This window comes from Hemiscyllium ocellatum, chromosome 11 (assembly GCF_020745735.1).
Source record: "Hemiscyllium ocellatum isolate sHemOce1 chromosome 11, sHemOce1.pat.X.cur, whole genome shotgun sequence".
Taxonomy (NCBI): domain Eukaryota; kingdom Metazoa; phylum Chordata; class Chondrichthyes; order Orectolobiformes; family Hemiscylliidae; genus Hemiscyllium; species Hemiscyllium ocellatum.
Genome location: NC_083411.1, coordinates 67,746,633 through 67,768,968, shown reverse-complemented (window position 1 = coordinate 67,768,968; position 22,336 = coordinate 67,746,633). Strand labels below are relative to the sequence as shown.

General features: G+C 43.2%; 1 protein-coding gene across 1 annotated transcript in view; it reads left to right on the top strand.

Annotated features, from left to right (window-relative positions):
- si:ch211-26b3.4 (connector enhancer of kinase suppressor of ras 2) overlaps positions 1–22,336 on the top strand; it is a 582,714-nt gene that overhangs the window by 527,887 nt on the left and 32,491 nt on the right. The window contains 1 exon segment of the mRNA XM_060832168.1: positions 19,206–19,276. Within this exon segment, the coding sequence (XP_060688151.1) occupies positions 19,206–19,276 (71 nt within the window).

Here is a 22,336-nt window from a genome sequence, read left to right as displayed (position 1 = left end):
CTAGTTCTGGACTGAACTGCTCAGCTAGAGAGCTGGCCATGCCCCCTTGACTTATACAGGTTACATCTAAAAACATAAAAGTTTTGGCTGAAAGACTCATCTGTTTACATATAAACAAAAAGGCCGTTCATCTCTGTACCAAACTCAGCCATTTCAGAGCCTGGCCTGTTTACCACCCCTGTGAGACAAACTAAGGACACAGTATCTTAGGGAAAAGGAACGGCTTTTAGAAAAAAAAGGACCAGGTTTGTCACGAGCTGTATACTAAGTTATCAAGTCAAACTGATATCAAACCAACTGGAATCCTTGCACTAAAATTCTGATTCCAAACTTGTCAGACTGTTAATGGTAATTATTGAAGCATTTGTACAGTAATCCTCCACCCACTATTTCAATGCCAGGACACACCATATTTATTTAAAATCTGTTGCTAAATCTGTAAAATAGCAGACAGATATATGTGACATGAAAACACAGAGTAGACATGTTCTGTGACACCAGTAGCAACTTCTAACCTTCCACACTTTCAGTTTGTGGAATCCCTACCAAAATAATGACAAGTGTACCCTTGCCAATGTGCAGAAATTGAAATATAACACAGTTTGTGAAATCATCCCATATAGATTGGTGTTCTGTGCCTGGTGGGTTTGAGTGTTGGTGGAAATGGAAGATGGATACATGAGAAGGTAGAGATGCAATTATGGGTCTTTTCATTTTTTTCAAGCACCTTATTAACATTGTTTTTAATTATTTATTTTAATTTTTCTTTGCCTCCTATTTATGGAATGTCAAAGTAGGCATAAAGCGAGCCAAACATTGTGTGCAAAATCACCCGTTTGAATTAAGGGGCCCAGCAGAAAAGGAACACCATGAAAAGGAGATTTGCAATCTATCAGAGCTTAGGGAGCCACACACAACCAAAGGCAGCTAAAAATGTCCTCTGGCAGCCATAATTAATTTTAAGTTCATTCTCAGTGTTGATTTTTAAGTGACTCAGATACATTATTTCATAGTTGAAATGGCACAGATTCAAACAAAAGACAAGACAGCCAGCAACCAAAGCTAAATGATATGCACCCACTTGCCTGCTGCCCCACCTGTATCGACCTGAGGTTGATTGAAGGAATTGTGTGTCAGACTCAAAGCCTATTGTAATGCCGCCCCTTTGCTGCAAGGACAATAGTGGACAACTTGCTTCAGAGTGGTTTCATTGCCAGTGGCAATAAAGATAACCACCAATCTCAGAATACTACTTAAATAAAGATAAAATACCACAGGTGCTGGAAATTGGAAACAAATGCAGAGAATTCTGGAGAAACTCAGCAGGTCTGGCAGCATCTTTGGAGAAAGAAAGTCTTAACATTTCAAGTCTGTTATGACTCTGTTCAGTTCTGAAATGTCAACTGTTTTTCTCTCTCCACAGATGTTGCCAGACCGACTAAATCTCTCCAGTGTTCTCTGTGTTTATTTAAACATTCTGCTTCACTGTCCCTCAATGTTACCATAATGATCTTGCACAATATTATGCCACCTCGGGACCAGTTGGCTAGGCAACTTATTTGCAATGCACAGTGACACCCAGAGTGTGGACTCCCGTATTGGCTGAGTTTAGGATAGAGGCAGTGCCTTCTCAAACTCCCCCCTTGTCTGAGCTGTGATGACCCTCAGGTTAAACTCACCATCAGTTCCCTCTCTCCCTGTAATGAGAGAGCAGCCTTTTGTCTTCTGGGATCATGGCAACTTTTCAATAAGATCATGGCTGATCTCATTATGGTCTCAGCTCCACTCACCCGCCCGCTCACCATTACCCTTAATTCCTTTACTGTTCAAAAATTTATCTATCTTTATCCTAAAAACACTCAACGAGGTAGACTCAAGTGCTTCGTCGAGCAGGGAATTCCGTGGATTCTCAACCATTTGACTGAAGATGTTTCTCTTCAACTCAGTCCTAAATCTGCTCTCCCTTATATTGAGGCTATCTCCCATAGTTCTAATTTCACCTGCCAGTGGAAACAACCACCCTGCTTCTATCTTATCTATTCCATTCATAATTTTATATGTTTCCATAAGCTCCACACCACCTCCATTCTCACACTCTCACATTTAAGTCAGAAGATCAAGCATTGGTCCATTGTGCTCAATATCTGGGCCAGTGCTTCCCAAGTCTTTTCTTCCTATCACCCTATTTCAATGTTTAAAAACTGCCAGTGGCCCTGAGGGAGATCTGAACATGTATGAGTACAGCTGTTAGTCAGAATCCGAACTGCCATTGCAACCTCACTGCTTGTGTTCCCAGTACTGGTCCTGACCTCCCAGTTCAGAAAGCTCTATATTTAGCCCTCAACCAATATTGCCCAAGCAGAGCTCGTTGACTCATGCTAATGTTGTTTCTCAAAGCTGACGAAGGATAATTAACTGCTACATTTCCTGCATTCCACTGGTGACAAAATTTCAAGAGTCGTCCATTGGTTGTGAAACACATTGGGATGGTTGAGGCTATGAAGGCTGCTATATAAATGCTATTGTGTATTTCAGTGAAACATTCTCACACACTTCTGCCTTCATCTTCTGGCAATGATGTTAAGCATGTCTTGCAATGCTGAGTTACCATCAAACCGTGGTCACATTGCAATGTGGTCTCTACGTTAGTATGCAGTTGTGCGGAATGAAGGATCCTTCTCCTTTCTACCTGTTAGATAGATGGATGTTTACTATGGTTTTCTTCAAAGACAGGAAAGGCTTTTGCTTTTGGTTCACTTCTCCATTTCAGAGCCATTCCCTTATTTTGTTTCACTTATTCACATGCACACAACAATGAAGTGTTTATCAAAGTCTACCACCACCACTGCACCATGGCAAACTCTTGAATTAACCTGTAACTAGCCCTGCTGGAGCTAAGTCAGATGTTTATAATCTGTACAATTAACTTATCCACAGGTATATGGAAATGTATAACACACACAGAGTAAGGATTTTGTGGTGCAGTGGTCGTCTACCTACCTGAAACTAGGGTTCAAGTCACACATGCTCCAGAGACATCATAATATCTCTGAACAGGTTGATTAGAAAATATATTTTAAAAAGCTGGCTTATGTTAAGGATTAGATTACTTACAGTGTGGAAACAGGCCCTTCAGCCCAACAAGTCCACACCAACCCGCCGAAGCACAACCCACCCATACCCCTACATTTACCCCTTACCTAACACTACGGGCAATTTAGCATGGCCAATTCACCTGACCCGCACATCTTTGGATTGTGGGAGGAAACCGGAGCACCCGGAGGAAACCCACGCAGACACGGGGAGAACGTGCAAACTCCACACAGTCAGTCGCCTGAGTTGGGAATTGAACCCGGGTCTCAGGCGCTGTGTGACAGCAGTGCTAACCACTGTGCCACCGTGCTGCCCACATGTTATGGTAGTGTCCCTAATTCTGAATGAGGAGGCTGGGTTCGAGTCCCAGCTACTCCAGAGGTGTGTCATAACAGCTCTGAAGTGGTTGATTAAAAATGCCAATAACTCACACTTGTATATAAAAAGAAACTCAGACAAGGCAGGGATCTTGTGATGTGGTGGTAGTGTCTATACCTCTGAGCCAGGAGGCATGGGTCCAAGTCCTACCTGCTCCAGACATGGGTAATAATATCACTGAACTAGTTGATCAAAAATTATCCCGAACTCACACAGGTAATGCAATATCTTTGCTCTGCAAAGTTTTTTTTTAGTTCAGTTCATTTGGCTTTGAAGCAGTCAGTCAGAAGCATTGAGAAAATAAACATTTCACAGTTGCATGATTAAATCTATTTTATGGTTATTAGGACCTATCACAGCTGCTTCCTTTCTCTCTCTCCTTATCTAATGTTTTTCTTCCTAACTTATTGCCTCAGACTTATGCTGTGTCTAAGCAGAAATTAAGCATTTGACAATCTAAAATCGACCTTGATTTCATGTTAAGAACTGCTCCAGTCATTCCAAACAGAGAAATGGTGGAGTGCTGTGCAGAATCAAAGCAAAGTTGGGAATGTCTGCAATGTCTTTCATTTCAATTGCTCTGGGATTCAAGTCTGCGCTTTTGAGACAGGCCCAAGAATTTGAAGTTATTAAAAGACAAAGAAAATAATTATACTGGTTAAATCCTAATTCTGGAGTAGAAGGTCAGTTTTTCTAAATGTTGAAATTTGAAGAATAAAATTGGAATAAATGATTAATTTATTGGCAAGGAGAAATACATCACTTTTTGATAAGCTTGCATCCTTTTTTTTCCCTCAGAGGTCCATTAAATTATACAGCATTAGCTTAACAGTTTTGCTAAACCCTTGGCAGTTCGATATGTTGATGTACAGCCATTAAACCTTACTTACAATCTGTCCATTCTCTACATACGGTCTGCTGATGTTTTACTTTATGCCATCAAGGAAACGTTGGCAAGAAAGTGTTGACACTTCTATGAGGGATGTGTTGCTGGAGAACCAGAAAGTAAGATTTTTCTTCAGAGCTATGGCTTTAATTTCAGAAAACTGCTCTCGTTCAACGAATGTAGGCTAATGTGGTACTTTTAAATCTGACTTGCCATTGCTGCCCACCTCATAATTAATCTGCTGCTTTCCACTTGTCACTCAATACCAGTAACTCGTGAAGATGGATTTCTGAATTTGTCTGGCTCAGGTTCACCAACAAATTTATGAGAGCATGAAGCTGGCGAGTACATGGATACTGTCAGGAATTTCACATCAGAACACATGCATATTGATGCTCCCCTAATTATACTTAATATCTTATTCTTCCAAAGATATATTAGAGTGGAGCGACAAAATCTGAATCTTAAATAGCATAAAGAACCATCAACATTAAATAAGAACATAAGAAGTAGGAGCCCTTCAAACCTGCTCCGCCATTCAATAAGATCACGGCTGATCTTTTGTGGTCTCAGCTCCACTTACCCGCCCTCACACCATAGCCCTTAATTCCTTTACTCTTCAAAAAGTTACCTATCTTAGCTTTGAAAACATTTACTGAGGAAGCATCAACCACTTCACTGGGCAAGGAATTCCATAGATTTACAACCCTCTGGGTGAAGAAGTTCCTTCTCAGTTCAGTCCTAAATCCGCTCCCTCTAATCTTGAGGCTATGCCCTCTTATCCTAGTTTCACCTGCCAGTGAAAACACCCTCTCTCTTCTATCTTATCTATACCCTTCACAACCGGGGTACCATGACTAGTTTAGAGAACAGAATTCCCAGATCTCTACCCCATTCCTATTCACATGGTTCCTGAAGTTTTAGGAATTGCTGTACAGTTCAGCCACCTTGACTGCTGCCAGGGTCTCTCACAACAGAATTCCTTCTTCTCGTAAATTAAATGCATCCTTGCCTTTTATGATCAGGAAACCCAGGACTGAGTTAAAAAGCCACGACAATGCCAACAGTAACAATAAACAGATTCCCAACCCACTGGCAGTGTCTCTTCTACTTCCAGAGTAGCTCAGTGGCTAGTCCTGCTGCCTCACAGCGCCAGAGACCTGAGTTTGATTCCAGCCTCGGACAACTGTCTGTGTGGAGTTTGCACATTCTCCTAGTGTCTGTGTGGGTTTTCTCCAGGTGCTCCAGTTTCCTCCCACAAAGATATGTAGGTTAGGTGAATTGGCCATACTAAATTGCACATAGTGTTCAGGGATGTGTGTGTTAGTCAGGGGTAAATGTAGGGGAATGGGTCTGGGTGGGTTACTATTCGGAGGGCCAGTGTGGACCTGTTGGGTCGAAGGGTCTGTTTCCACACTGTAGGGACTCTATCTCTTTAAATAAAGTTTGTCCCAATGTGTTAGGAAATCATTTCTTCTCCTTCTATAGTTTCCTGCAATCAGTTTATTTTCTTTTCCTTGAACATTTTAATTTTATTCAGTGTAATCTTTCTGAAACATCCCTCATTTTATAGCATAGCTTAGCTATCGAGTAATGCATAATAGTTTCAAATTTCATCTCCATATCCTAATCAAATGAACGACCATTATATATGCAGATCATGCTGGTTAGTTTTAATTTCTGGTTAGGCCATGACTGTGCAGGCCAGTTATCTTGAATCATATTTAAGTCCATTTCAATTTCTTCTGTTGCTCAGCTTGAACAGGGTGCCAAGTTGAATCTCACCCATTGGTAGGCTGCTAAAAGTCTTTGAACATTTCATCTATGTATGTACCATTCAGGATAATGTTGAATCTAAAAGCCACCTTTCGGAGGTTAAAATCGTGTTCGTTCCTAATCGTCGCCAGAATTCTTGTCTCTGGCTGTTGTTCTGCAGAACAGAACAATGTAAGAACTAGGTGCAGGAGTAGACCATCTCACCCTTCAAGCCAGCTCCACCATTCAGTAAGATCATGGCTGATCTTTTCGTGCACTGAGCTCCGTGTACCTGCCTTCCCACCGTAACCCTTAATTCCTTTAATGTTCAAAACTCTATCTATCTTTGCACATCCTAAAAAGGTAATAAGATAACAAACAGCCTCATTCAATATCCAGTTTGCGCAGTCAAGTGAATAATTAGAGCTTTTGTCCAGATAGTGTGGGGGGTGTTTTATCTGATCAATCTTTTGGTGCATCTGATAGTAAAGAACAGTAAGAGACCCTGTTTCGCTGGACTGTCGTTGCTTTCCCCAGAAACAAAACATAGCCGTTGCATAAAATACTGGTTGTTGACCAGAAGTACAACAGCATGTCCAAAAGCAATCTGTGAGAAACTTCATCTCGAAAGAAAAGTATCAGCATTGAAATAACAATTGTCAAGATTTGTGGTTGACTGTTCAATCCTTTCACATGTGAGTCTCAGTCTGCAGATGGGCCTAACCCATTTAAAAGTATTCAATGGACGTTGGAAGCTGGGGAAGGGAACGGGGTGATGACAGGTGAATTCATCCATGAGACCTCACAAGTGTCTCGGAGAAAATCTGGGGGGGACAAGGAAAGGTGAGTGTGGAACATTCACAACATTCAAAGAAAGTTCACCCTGTTACATCCAGGAAGCTTTGTAACTGAGTCACTGTGTTCTGCTTCTGTACATATACAACCCATCTCTTTCCCTCCTCGAATGTGTTATTTGTGTCATTCTCATTTTAGCGTGAGCCGCTAGTAATTTTTTTTATTTGCTCATGGAATGCTGGCTAGGCCCAGTATGCATTGACCATCCCTAGTTTCCCTTGAGAAGGTGGTGAGCGACCTTCTTGAACCATTGCAGTCCATTTGATGTAGTTCGGCTTACAATGCTGTTAGGGGACAGGGGAGATGGGAAATTCCAGGATTTTCACCCAGCGACACTGAAGGAATGGTAAGTGATTTGGAGAGAAACTTCCCATGTATCTGCTGCCTTTGACCTAAATGGGTTTAGAAGGTGCTGTCTAAGGAGATGCTGTTGAATTTCTATAGTGCATCTTGTAGATAGTACACACTGATGCTACTGAGCATTGATGGCAGAGGGAGTGGATGCTCGTGGATATGGTACCAATCAAATGGGCTGCTTGGATGGTGTCAACCTTCTTGAGTGTTGTTGGAGCTGCACTCACCCAGTCAAGTGGGGAGTATTCCATGACACTTCTGACTTGTGCCTTGTAGAATGGGCAGGCAAGAGTTGAGTAACTCACTGCAGAATTCCAAGCCTGTGACCTGTTTTCGCAGCCACTGTGTTTAGTAATTGCTTCCTCCTCCTCTCTCACTTTCTCTCTAATTCTTTGCTCCTGTGTTTTTTTTTGATGGGGCCTTGTAGCTTACAGAAAAGCAAATTGACATCAGCAATCACTCAGATGCCATTTCCAATCATCCCCCAATTTGACAATGCAAGAGGGAAAGAAAGGGAACACACCTCACTTTGTGGGTTTGTGTATGGGAGTTTTTTTTACCACTCTTCCCAGGATTCCCAGGAAAGCACTGATCTGTAAATAAAGCAGAATTTGGGGTAGTCTGCACTGCAAGCTATGATTCTTTTAGCTCCACCTGTGTTCTCAATTTCACTCCTCCTACCTACACCCCAGCATTTGGGATCTTCCTGTGCATAGATTTACTGTCACATTTCCTACATTACAATAGTTAACTCCACTCCAAAAGCACTCCCTTGACTGTCAAATGATTTGTGTTATCCTGAGGTGGTGAAGGGTGCTGTATAAATTCATATCTTTCTTTCAATTAAAATACTCCATTTCAAAATATGCCTTAAAATTTTATTACAGCCTGCCTCAAATAATTTTGTCCCAGAATTCTGGAATTTATTCTAAAAGTGTATTCCTTCCTTAATTATGTATTGTTCATATCATTTCTAATTTATGTCAAACTTATAAGGGCATTCAATTATTCTGTTTGTTCTGAATTGTTAGTGGCAACAGAGGAAAATATGCAAATACTGTCATGTATTGTGTAAAACTTGGTGCTCCAATCATTTGTGTGTTTAAAGCTTAGAAAGCAAACTCTTGGGAAATTGCTCAGCTTTTACTAGTAAAAAGTGAGGTCTGCAGATATTGGAGATCAGAGCTGAAAATGTGTTGCTGGTTAAAGCACAGCAGGTCAGGCAGCATCCAAGGAACAGGAAATTCGACAGCTTTTATCTCTATAACATCTACACTGTGCAGCCTTTTAAGATTAGACTAGCACACCCTTAAGTCTAATCAGGTAGATATTGGGCCAATGGAACTTCACAGAAAAGTAACAACCCACGAGTAAGCTTCAGATGAAAACTGAGCTGTTCAACTTTGTTTCCTCTCTCTCTCTCTCTCACTTATGACACAGTTGTGAGAGGTTCTTTATCCTCAAAGGTGTTCAGAAGATAAGAGAGAAATGGGAAAAATCGTCCAAACTCCAAAGAAGTGCACAGATCCTACTCTTGCTGTAGACAATTGGATGTCACAGAGGATCTCCAGGACGTGAAGAGCCAGCAAGCCTTGCTCTTTGCTTCAGAAGCCTCCAAGATAACCTTCTGGTCCAGGGTCCACACCGTGAAGCAGATGAGATGTGATTACCTTTCTGCTCTCAGAAAGTGCAAACGGAGAGCTCTGAGCTCAGCAGCCTGAAGGAAGAAGATGGTTCGTTAGCACCATTTCTGTCTGACATCCTGAGAATCACCAAATCCTTTTATGCCAGACTGTGTGACATGAAACCCACAGACAGAGCGACCTTGCAGTCATTCCTGTCCTCTATCAAGGAGGTCTTGGATGACAGCACGTGGAAGTGGGTGGACTGGCTGTTATCTCTGGATGAGCTGACCAAGGTCCTCAAGTCCTTAGAAAAGAATAAAACTCCCAGAAGCGACGGATTACTGGGTGAGTTGTATTCAGCTCTTTGGGACGTGATTGGCCAGGACCTGCTGGAGGTGTACAACAGGTTGCTTCTGGCAGGCAGCATGTGCAAATCCACAAGGAAAGGTATCATCACCCTCATCTATAAGTGGAAGGGGGAGAGAGAGGAAATTAGAAATTGCTGACCAATATCTTTGCTGAATGCAGACTACAAATTCTTGTCTACAGTCATCGCCAACCAGGTCATGTCTGCTCTGGGACTGGTGATTCACCTTGGCTAAACCTGTGCTGTACCGGGTAGGACGATCACTGAGAGCCTTGCGTTCCTCAGGGCTACAATCGCCTATGTGCAGACTGGGGGGTGGATGCCTGCGTCAGTAGCCTGGACCAGAAGGAAGCCTTTGACAAGATATCACACACGTAAATGTGGGATGTGCTGTCCAAAATGGGCTTTGGGGCAGGTATCTGTACTGGGATCTGACAACATCGTTAGTGCAATCTCAATCAATGGGTGGGAATCAGGAAGCTTTGGAGTCAGTTAGTGCTGCCCACTCTCTCCTGACTTGTTTGTGTGGTGTATAGAACTCTTTGCTGAGCCCATCAGGAGAGATGTGAGCCTAAGAGGAGCAGGTATTCCAGGCAGTGGAGGCCTGCAGGTCAAGGCCTCCTTGTACATAGATGATGTCACCATTTACTGCTCAGATCCACTGTCAGTGTGCAGACTCACGAACATCTGCAACCAGTTTGAACTGGCCTTGGGAGCCAAGGTATTTTGAGGCAAGAGCGAAACCAGGTTATAGAGTCAGAGAGAAAGTGAGGGCTGCCGGTGCTGGAGATCAGAGTCGAAAAGTGTGGCACTGGAAAAGCACAGCAGGTCAGGCAGCATCCAGGGAGCAGAAGAATCGACGTTTTAGGCATAAGCCCTTCATCAGGAATGGCTTTCTGAAGGGCTTTTGCCTGAAAGGTCAACTCTCCTGCTCCTCGGATGCTGCCTGGTCTGCTGTGCTTTTCCAGCCTCACACATTTCAGCCCTTACCATTAAATATATACGTCCTGCCCTGATTTGCCCTACCAAAACGCAACACCTCACATTTATTTACATTAAACTCCATCTGCCAGTCCTTGGCCCATCTGATCAAGGTCCCATTGTACTTCACTGCCCAGTACACCTCTAATTTTGGTGTTATTTGCAAATTTACTAACTATACCTCCTACATTCACATCCAAATCATTTATATAAATGATCAAAAAAAACAGTGGACCCAGCATTGATCCTTGCGGCACTCCACTAGTTACAGGCCTCCAGTCTGAAAAACAACCCTCCATGGCCACTGCCCTCTGTCTCCTACTTTCAAACCAGTTCCGTATCTAAGTGGCTAGTTCTCCCTGTATTCCATGTAATCTAACCTTGTTTACTAATCGACCATATGAATCTTTTCAAACATCTTGCTGAACTCCTTATAGAGAGTGTCCACCACTCTGCTTTCATCAGTCCTCTTCATCACTTCTTTTAAAAACTGAGTCAAGTTAGTGAGACATGATTTCCCATGCACAAAGGCTTGCCGACTATCCCTAACCGGTCCTTGCCTTTCCAAATACATGTAAAGCCTGTCCCTGAGAATTCCCTACTAATGTCAGGCTGACTGGTTTGTAGTTCCCTGGCTTTTTCTTACCATCTTTCTTAAATAATGGCACCACATTAGCCAACTTCCAGTCTCCCTTTTCTTTGGAAACCTCCATGCTCCTTCGAAACTGGGCCGACCGATCATTTTTCCCCATCTCCGTTAAGGCAGATTACATGAAGATGCTGGGAATATGGTTCGGAGGGGCTGGGACACCTAACAACCTGGCAGGAGCATATCGTCAAGGTGAGGCAGAAACCAGGCTCTCGGGAGCACCATTCCCTCTCCATTATGGGTAAAAACCTGATCATTAGGTGGACGCCGTCTCTCAGTTGTTGTACATGGTCCAGGTCTGGTCCATTCCCAGAACTCTCCATTTCATCTGGAGGTTTAAGGTGGACTATGTCTATAGGGACACCACATGGAAAACTCTGGATAACGGGGGAGAGGAACATATCCAATGCCACCGTCATCCTGATGGTCACCATTGTGTGTGGCTGCATCAAGCTTTGCGAAGACCCTGGGTACGCAAACACCAAGTGTCACTGTTATAGAATATCATAGAATCTCTACAGTGTGGAAACAGGCCATTTGGCCCAACAAGTCCATACTGACCCTCTGAAGAGTAACCCACCCAGACTCAATCTTTACCCTATTTCTCCACATTTCCCCTGACTAATGCACCAAACCTACACATCCCTGAACACTACAGGCAATTTAGCATGGCCAATTCACCTAAGCTGCACATCTTTCGACTGTGGGAGGAACCCAGTGCACCCAGAGGAAATCCACGCAGACACGGGGAGAATGTGCAAATTCCGGAGGTTCGAAGATGATCAGATACCGTTATAGCTCCGACCATAAACGATACCAACTAGAGATCCGGCGGCATTATTCCCATGACCCAGTGAGCAGCTTCCATGGAACCAAAGTCTTTGGGTTCCGGGGGCAGTAATGCTGTAAAGCTGAAACGTAAAGGAATTAATGGAGGGGCACCATCAGGAGAGGAGCTTGCAGCTTAATTTGACTCAACATGGGAGACTTAGATAAAAGCAAATTACTGTGGATACTGGAATCTGAAACCAAAAGAGAAAATGCTGGAAAATCTCAGCAGGTCTGGCAGCATCTGTAAGGAGAGAAAAGAGCTGATGTTTCATGTCTAACTGATCCTTTGTCAAAGCTCGAAAAGTCAGCTCTTTTCTCTCCTTACAGATGCTGCCAGATCTGCTGAGGTTTTCTAGCATTTTCTCTTTTGATGGGAAACCTTACCCCTCTTTCTCGATTATGTGGGTGGTGGTGCTTGGCTGTTCTTAGTTGGTGGAACAATTTGTCACTATGTATTGAGGTTCTACCTGTCCCAGAGGTTGTGAAGGAAGGATCTGGGCTTGTTGCCATGGAACACTCACAAGTAGTTGGACCATTCCGTATCACCTGTCCTTCAAGGAGGTAGTTGCAAAAAAAAAACTCCTTTGACCACAAGTCCATCAGGACGTGGTCAGCATGTAGCAACCTCAAGACCCTATGGGAAAAGGAGAGGGTGGATCCTGTCAGGTTGTTCCTGAGCAGACTGTCAAAGTCTTTTGACAAAATATCTCATCACCAGAACTTGCCAGCAAGCTCCAAGACATCACTTGGCTGGTGGTGCAACAGGCACTACCTGTGAGATCCTTCATGTAGACCAGGACTCACTGCACTACCAGACACTGCCCTCGAAGTGACTGCAGGTGGATAGAGACTGTCACCTGTCTCCTTCTGGGGTGTGCCTTTACAAAGGAAGTCTGGAGAATGATGCAATGTTTTTTGTTGAGATGTGTGCCAAGCAGCTCTATCACGCAGGACTCTGTGCTTCACGATCTGTTCCCTAGCATGCACACCGAGACAAACATTGACTGAGCTGGAGGACTCGGTGAAAGACGCTCTTTGGTATGCCTGAAATTTGTTGGTCTTCCAGAACAAGGCAATGACCTTGACTGGCTGTCAGACTGGAACATTCGAAGGTCCAGGACTACGTGCTGAGGGACACATTCAAGCTTGGACCAGTTGTTGCCAAGACACAGTGGGGAAAGACTACCATCTAAGGTCTTTCAGTTGAAGTTAAATGTGGGCCCATTCAATTTTCAGACCCTCCCAGACTGCACACATATCAAAATATAATCTTGTACAAGTAAGAGACGCCATTGGTTTGTTTATTGAATAGACTCAAACTCCATTGTTTGTTTGTTCCTCTATATGCCATTGTGCCAAATCAAACTGCTTAAGTGACTAGGTGTGTGTACATAAAGATATTTTTTCCAAATAAAGTATATTTTTGAGATGAAAATAGCAAGCAACATTTGCAAGCACATCAGCTCTTGCTGTCTGTTCACAAGTGCAGTTTATAGTGACTCTCTCCAGAAGACTTAGTAATTTCTGATGTAACAGCGGAAGTGTTCCATTTGACATTTGCCACCCTATACTTCTGTCAATTGTGTGGAATTTATAATGTTTAGTGCCAGAGAGAGTCTGGTCCCTGATTTAGTTATGCAGGTTGATGCCTTGATTAAATTGCAAATAGGGAATTTTCAGTCAAATTACTTCATTTGAAAAAAACATCTCCATACTCTTCAAATATTGTCACCCTTCAGGGACAGTATGTATTATAAATAAAGTCAGACTCCAGGGACACCCTGAAATTACTAACACAGTCCGAGGGATTCCATACACACTATTCTGACACACTATTGGGATCTTCCTTATATTTGCCATGGCTGCAGCAGCTTCCTCCACAGAGTGATAAACTACAGGGAATCTCCTGGAAATCATGGCTCAATTTCATCAGTTGCATCTACATATTAACTTGCTTCTGCATGCAAATTGGAAGTACTAACACGCTCTCTCACACTCACTCAGATATCTGGAGGTGTCCTCCTTATTTAAATGCTCCAAGAGGCCACTGAAAAAAAGTACAAACATAGAACCCTTGTAAACACCTGCACAGATTCACAGAAGATTGCTAAATGTTTGCAAACTTGTTTTCCTAATTTCCAGAATGCTGTGCCTGTTAACTAAAGCAAAGCAATCTAGTTATTGTAGAAATGGGAGACTAGTTAGCAAGGTTAGATCTCATGGCATACAGGGAGAACTAGCCATTTGGATCCAGAACTGGCTTGAAGACAGAGGGTGGTGGTGGAGGGTTGCTTTTCACACTGGAGGTCTATGACCAGTGGAGTGCCACAAGGTGCTGGGTTCACTACTTTTCATCATTTATATAAATGATTTGGATGTGAACATAGGCGGTGTAGTTAGTATGTTTGCAGATGACACCAAAATTGGAGGTGTAGTGGACAGCGAAGAAGGTTACCTCAGGAATCTTGATCAGATGGGCAAATGGGCTGAGAAGTGGCAGATGGAGTTTAATTTAGATAAATGAGAGGTGCTGCATTTTGGAAAGGCAAATCAGAGCAGGACTTATACACATAATGGTAAGGTGCTGGGAACTGTTGCAGAACAAAGAGACCTTGGAATTCAGGCTGATAGTTCCTTGAAAGCAGCATTACAGGTAGCTAGGACAGTGAAGAAGGTGTTTGGTTTAGTGGAGGCTGGTACAATTGTAGCATTTAAAAGACATCTGAATGGGTATATGAACAGGAAGGGTTTTGGAGGGATATGGGCCAGGTGCTGGCAAATGGGACTAGATTAGGTTGGGATGTTTGGTCGGCATGGACGAGTTGGACTGAAGCATTAAATTAGATTAGATTTGGGCAGCATGTTGGCACAGTGGTTAGCACTGCTGCCTCACAGAGCCAGAGACCCAGTTTCAATTCTCACCTCAGGCAACTGTCTGTGTGGAGTTTGCACATTTTCTCCGTGTCTGCGTGGGCTTCCTCCGGGTGCTCCAGTTTCCTCCCACAGTCAAATAATGTGCAGGTTAGGTGAATTGGCCTTGCTAAATTGCCCGTAGTGTTAGGTGAAGGGCTAAATGTAGGGCAATGGGTCTGGGTGGGTTGCTCTTCGGAGGGTCGGTGTGGACTTGTTGGGCTGAAGGGCCTGTTTCCACACTGTAAGTAATCTAATCTAGTTGCATTTTAACTTTCAACTTGCTTTTAAGTTGTGTATACTGTATAAAAGTAATCTAAGGAGCATCCTCAAGGTGCCATCAAATGAAAATGGATTATGAGCCAATGATAGATGCACAGGACCAGTGAGCTTGGTCAGAAAGGTGGCATTTCGGGAGGTTCATCATGGAAGACATTCCAAAGCTTAGGACTGAAGAGAGAGGGTTGAGCACCAAATCAGGGCCATGGTGCTATGCAACATTGTTGGCCTGGTGTGTGTTTCAAAATCATAGAAAGATTTAGGGTTTGTTTGGGGATTGAGACCCAATGTAGTTTAGCAAGGCCAAAGTAATGGCCCAGCGAAACTTACAGCAGAATACGATGTAGACAGCGAAATTTGTTATCACGTTTCTAATATCAAATTGAATGTTGATCTTGCTTTTTGTGCATGTCCTTTGTAATCGTAACCTTGCCTGGCACGGTGGCTCAGTGGTTAGCACTGCTGCCTCACAGTGCCAGAGACCCAGGCTCGACTCCACCCTTGGGCAACTGTCTGTGTAAAGTTTGTGCATTCTCTCGTATCTACGTGGATCTCCTTCACAGTCCAAAGGTGTGCAGGTTAATTGGATTGGCCATGGGAAATACAGGGTTACAGGGATGGAAGAGGGTCTGGGTGAGGTGCTCTTTGGAGGATCAGTGTTTACTTGATGGGCTGAATGATCTGCTTCCACATTGTAGGGTGTGTATGATTCTATGAACCTTGTCTTCCTCGCTCTGTTCAGTCACCCTATGATCTTTGTATGGTATGATCGGCTTGTGCTTAGCAAAACAAAGCTTTTCACTGTACTTAGGTACGTGTGACAATAATAAATCAAATCAAATCAAGTTTGAGATGAGTTGAAATTTATGATGAATTGAGAATGGATGGTTGATCGAGGGAGCATTGGAATAGGTGATTCTGGAGGTGACCTGGATCTGAATTTAAGGGGGTAGACATGTGATGCAATAAAGTAGGTAGTCTTATGACAGAGAAGATTTCAATTTGGAAAGTTGAAATAAAATTACAAGATTGTGAATAATCCAATCCATGGTGGCCATGGAGGAGTACTCAGAGCAGGGTTTGAGCTGGCAGCCAATGATAAAAGCTGCAGTCTTCCTTAGCTGGAGGAAACTGTAGATCACCCATGGCTAGATGTCAGCCAAGCAGTGTGAAAGAACAAAAGTAGCAGAGTTGTCATGAGAGGAGGTGGAGAGATAGGGATTTTGCCAAAGGAGTAATGTGTAAATAGGAAAGAGGAGGATGACAATGTTAGACTGTTTGGACATTGAGGTTGGATTGATGGCACAGGAAGTGAAACCATTATTGGAGATGTTTTGACTACAGTCAGATCTTCTACAATGCAAAGGTCCATGTTATAGAAAAATCACACTTGGAAAGAGCGCTTAAAGTGTTGTCAATGTAATCCCGTTACAGCTAACACACATTTTAAAAGTTTGTGCTGTAAAAACAGTGTCCCCAGTTCTTCAATCGCATTCGAGTGAATTCACGTTGACGAAACCACATTATATCCCAACAATTAAGGAAAGCCAGGGAGCAGAGTTGAGTATGGTAGCAATTACAAAAGAGAAAGTACCAGAAAAACTAAAAGGTCTAAAAATTGATAAATCTCCTGGTCTGGATGGGCTACATCCTAGAGTTCTGAGGGAGGAGGCTGAGGAAATAGTGGAGGCACTGACTGTGATCGTTCAAAAATCACTGGAGTCAGACGATTAGAAAATTGCTATTGGAACACCCTTGTTCAAGAAAGGATGAAGAGAAAAGATGGAAAATTATAGGCTGATTAGCCTAACCTCTGTTGTAGGTAAAAGTCTAGAATCCAACGTTATGGATGAGATTTCTAAATTCTTGGAAGTACAGAGTTGGATTAGAACAAGTTAGCATGGGTTTAGTAAGGGGAAGTCACGCCTGACAAACCTGTTAGAATTCTTTGAAGAGATAACAAGTAGGTTAGACCAGGGAAACCCATTGGATGGCATCTATCTAGACTTCCAAAAGGCCTTTGATAAGGTGCCTCATGGGAGGCTGCTGAGTAAGGTGAGGGCCCATTGTGTTCAAGGTGAGCTACTGACATGGATTAGGGATTGGCTATCTGACAAAAGGCAGAGAGTTGGGATAAAAGGTTCTTTTTCAGAATGGCAGCTGGTGACAAGTGGTCTCCCGCAGGGTTCAGCGTTGTGGCCACAGCTGTTCACTTTATATATTAATGATCTGGAATGAAGGGACTGGGGGCATTCTAGCGAAGTTTGCCGATGGTACAAAGTTAGGTGGACAGGCAGGTAGCACTGAGGGGAGGCTGCAGAAAGATTTAGACAGTTTAGGAGAGTGGTCCAGGAAATGGCTGATGAAATTCAACATGAGCAAATGCGAGGTCTTGCACCTTGGAAAAAAGAATACAGGCATGGACTATTTTTTTAAACGGTGAGAAAATTCCTAAAGCCAAAGTACAAAGGGATCTGGAAGTGCTAGTCCAGGATTTTCTAAAGGTTAATTTGCAGGTTGAATCTGTGATTAAGAAAGCAAATGTAATGTTGTCACTTATCTCAAGAGGGCAGGAATATAAAAGCAGTGATGTGCTTCTGAGACTTTATAAAGCTCTAATTAGGCCCATTTAGAATACTATGTCCAAATCTGGGCCGCACACCTCAGGAAGGACACACTGGCACTGCAGCATGTCCAGCAGAGATTCACATGGATGATCCCTTTATTGATGGTCCTAACATGTGATGATCGGCTGAGGATCCTGGGATTGTATTCATTAGAGTTTAGAAGGTTGAGGGGAGATCTAATAGAAACTTATAAGATAATGCATGGCTTAGAAAGGGTGGACGCTGGGAAGTTGTTTCCATCAGGTGGGCAGATTAGGACTGTGGGCACAGCCTTAACATTAGAGGGGGTCAATTTAGAACAGAAATGAGGAGACATTTCTTCAGCCAGAGAGTGATGGGCCTGTGGAATTCATTGCCATGGAGCGCAGTGGAGGCTGTGACATTGGGTGTCTTCAAAGCTGAGATAGATAAATTCTTGATCTCACAAGGAATTAAGGGCTACGGGGAGAGTGGGGGGTAAGTGGAATTGAAACCATGGTTAAATGGCGGAGTGGACTCGATGGACTGAATGGCCTTGCTTCCACTCCTATGCCTCATGGTCTTTTAACAGAATGACCTGTACAATGGCATAGCATAAAATGGAAACAAATCAGGGTAGTCTCAACAAGTTTGATAAACATGAACATTGGTGGCAGATGTTCGGAGCTGACCACAACAAAGGCTCTGAAAGACAGAAAGATGGTTACACACTGTCATGGCAACAGACATAGTGATGATATTTCAGACCTTTCTAGTGCTGTGGAGAGGTGAACCAGGAGTTCCAAAAAGATTGGGTGCAGGTTTGTGAGGCAACAACACACTTCAAAGACTTTGGAGAAGAACAATGAGGCAGTAGTCGAAAGGACGGAGGGATCAAGAATAGATTTCTCACGGAAGGGTTGTTGGTGCCAGGTTTGAAAGAGGGGAAGTGATCATTTAAACTTTCACTCGCATGGTGGCTGGGAAGGGAAGATGTGTGGTCACACTTTCATGGAAAAGACTCCAGAGATTAGGAGATGGGTCTCATGGAGACGGCAGGGGGGAATCTAGAGAATTAAAAGGGATCAGTGCTTTGGTAATAGGAATCTAGAGGAAGGATTAGCTTGGTGGGTAAGGTGAAAGGAGGAAGCAGCTGGTATCAGTCTTGCCAGCAAAGAAATGTATACACGTTTTGTACATATTCGCAGGGAATGAGTGAGTGGTTTTCAAATTCTGGAGATGGCTTTGCTGTCCAGAATGATCCTGGTGTAGTAGGCAACATGGCAGACAAGCAAGGTTCAATATTGCTTCATATGGCCCAGCCATATTCTGCTGGTGGATCACCCTTGTGATGGTTAATTTGGACAGAGAAAGTGGCAATATTTTGCTGAAGAGAAAATCCTATTAAATGCTTTAAAGTGTGCCTTATGTGTTCTCCTGATTGAAGAACAAAGCAATGCAGCACAATTCCTCAGACATTGTGGGATTTTCCTCCCACTAGAAAGGATCTCAAATATTGTGTGGAAAATATCATATGTATTTTGACTGTTTTAGTCCTTGCAAGTGAAGAATGGCTGGTAATTGCGAATTAAATCATTTGCAATTAATCCTGTGTGTGCTTTTTTTATTCCCTTTGGCATCACTGATGCTTCTATAGGTGGATGAACCGATTGGGATTAGCTGCTATCGGGTATGCTCCTGATGATAAGGTGACCAGACCAGATGAAGGTGAGTGCCTGTGGTCCCAGCTGGGACTCTCTGCTATTTTTCACAAATGGGAACTAATGCTCGACAGTAACACTATCTAATAGAAATCAGGCATGAAGGAATCGCACAGAACGTGAAACATTAGGTTAGGCTCAATGGTTATGACATGGGAATGCAGGCAGAATAAAATAGAATTATTTATCATATTCACTGCCAAGGATTCTCGTCAAGGTTCATGAAGAGGAATAAGGTAAGATTTCTTCCCTTTTAGCTTTACTGCTGTTCCATTCTTTTCCTCATGGGTGGCATAGTGACTTAGTGGTTAGCACTGCTGCCTCACAGGACCAGGAAGCCAGGTTCAATTCTATCCTCAGGCCGTGTCTGTGTGGAATTACACATTCTCTGTGTGGGTTTCCTCCCACAGTCTAAAAATGTGCAGGGTAGGTTGATTAGCCACGCTAAATTGCCCGTACTGTCCAGGGATGTGCAGGCTAGGTGGATTCGCCATGGGAAATGCAGGGTTACAGGTTGGGTTGGGTCTGGATGGGATGTTCATCAGAGGGTAGGTGTGGACTTGATGGGCCAAATGGCCTAATCCCACAGTATAGGGATTCTACGATTCTCTGGGTGATCTTTGTCAACTAACCAACCTCATTTATTCAGATCTTGTCTTTGCTGATGTTTTGCTCGGGAGTTGCTGAACTCTAAAGCAAACTCTTGAGTTAAGGAAGTAGGTCTAATGAACACTTAATAAGTGCATCTGGAATACCTCGCTCAACATTTCAAAGCAGTTTAAAATCAATGAAACTAGTCAGAATTTGATTTTGTATGTTTGAAGGGAATTTCAGAATCATTAAACACAGGGCAGACATTCACGAACAACAGAGGAATTCCCGTACTGCCCTTTTGTTTTGTTAGACTGGATGATTTTTCTCAGATTGTCTTTTGGATTTGGATAAGCAGTATTTGTTCTCCAAACCCAGTTGCTTAGAAAGGATTGTGGCTCCCATATTTACTCAGGGCAGGGAGGAGAGTGCACTGTGCTGGGGAGAGGATTTGAGGTTAAAAAAAGTCCTAATGTATGAAGATCCACAGAAACCTACAGCACAACAGTGTTTATATTTTATTCAAGATATTTTCTGCTCAATAGCCCCTCAGAAAGAAAGTTAGTTTGTCTGCTGAGTGGGACCTCTTTTTGAAATAGTGGGGTTTCATTAGCTACCCTGCGATCCACAGAACTGCTCTGGAATCTTGGAAGATGACCACCAATGCATCTTCTGTTTCAAGGACCATTTTCTTAAGTACTCAGGGTTATAGATTATCCGGGTCTAGGGTTTTATCAGCCTTGAATCCAAAAATTTCCTGAGTTCCTCCCCCACCACCCCCAAATTTATTTGGGGTATTATTTTCAATCATAGAGTCCCTACAGTGAGTGTCGAAGCAGGCCATTTGGCTCATCAGGTACTGACCCTCCGGACAGCATCCCACCCAGATCTGCCCCCTACTCTATCCGTGTAGCCCCACATTCCCCATGGTCAATCCACCTAACCTGCCTATTCTCAGACTGTGGCTGACACAGGGAGAATGTCCACACAGACAGTTACCTGAGGGTGGAATTGAACCTAGGTCGCTGGTACAGTGGGGCAACTGAGTCACCATGTCATTGTCCTTTTTGATGACAGAGCCAAGGTTTGCCTTTGCAATCTCTTTGCTCCCCATTCTTCCTTATCAGTTTTTCTAACTTAAAAGCTGTACATTTGTGGACTCCCAAGATACCACCTATGTGTGTTTCCTGGAGACTGCTGCTGAACAACTTCGAATGCAAATGTTTGCTTCTGGAGGTGAATCATTAAAGGAATTACAATATATAGTGGTTTTTTTCCTTAAATCAATGGGAGTGTTTATTTAAATTGTGATGTCATTAGGAGACACACAACATCAGTATGGCTCCTGAGTCAGTCCAAGGTGAGTTGGAATGGAGGGAGAATGGCAAAGGGTGTTGAGTGTGGCATACTTTGTCACGAGTTGACACCAAATAGGCATAGGGGCTATAAACCACCTAGGTAACTGATATAAATGAACAGTTGGCATTGGGACAATAAACCACCAGGGCAATGGACTCAGGGAACAGTTGATATTGGGATATCCTACCATGAGGAGGGGGTGAGTGGATGAAGGAGAATGGATTGATATGAGAGTTTTGAAGGGCTGTGGGAGATGGGTGGAGAGGCATAGGAGCTATATGGGGCAATAATGATGGATAGAGCAGTGTAGTGTGGTATGAAGGGAATAAAGTAACAAATTAGTTTAGATGGGCAGAGGGAGGGGTTGTTAGGAATGGAGGCTGGAGGGATTTGCAGTGCAGTGGCCGTGCAGGCAGGTGGACCTCACACCAACCTCCATCCACAGCCAGCAGCCTGCATTCTTAATCCAATGCTGTCACCTATTGAGAAACTGCTATCCCAGAATGAAAATTCAACGTGTCCAGGGCACACTTTTCCCAGGGCTGGATAATGGAGCTGGAAAGTCTCTGCACTCCCAGTGCAGGATGAGGCTAGCATCACTTACATTCTGTTCCTGGGAGTTTCCCTGCAACATGTCGATGATCGCAGTGAACAACAACTTTCAAGTACACTCGGAAACTGAGAAATGTAGCAATTTCTGGTCACTGAAAATGATGAAAAGCTCATTACGAATGATCCCTGAGACAAACGCTGGAAAGTCTTTCAAAGACTCAACAGTGAAAATGTTAACAGTTCACCCTTAGTTCCCTCAGAGAATGTTTTCTTTCAGTTTAATGTTCATAAAAGTTACAGAACTTTAAACAACAAAAAAATGTATTAGACTACAGACTCAACAATGTGCTGATGCGTGATGAATTATATAACCTGCTCCAGCCTGAAGCAGACAATCACAACTCAGTGTGTGCACCATGTCCAGAGGTGACTTCTGAACTGAATTGAAAGGCTAACAGAACCTACGTTATGGCTGTATGGGCAGAATGGTCACTTAGCATTTCAGTCATTGTTCTTGATCTTTCACAACTGACCTCCATTTAACAGTGTGAGGAAACTAGCTCCA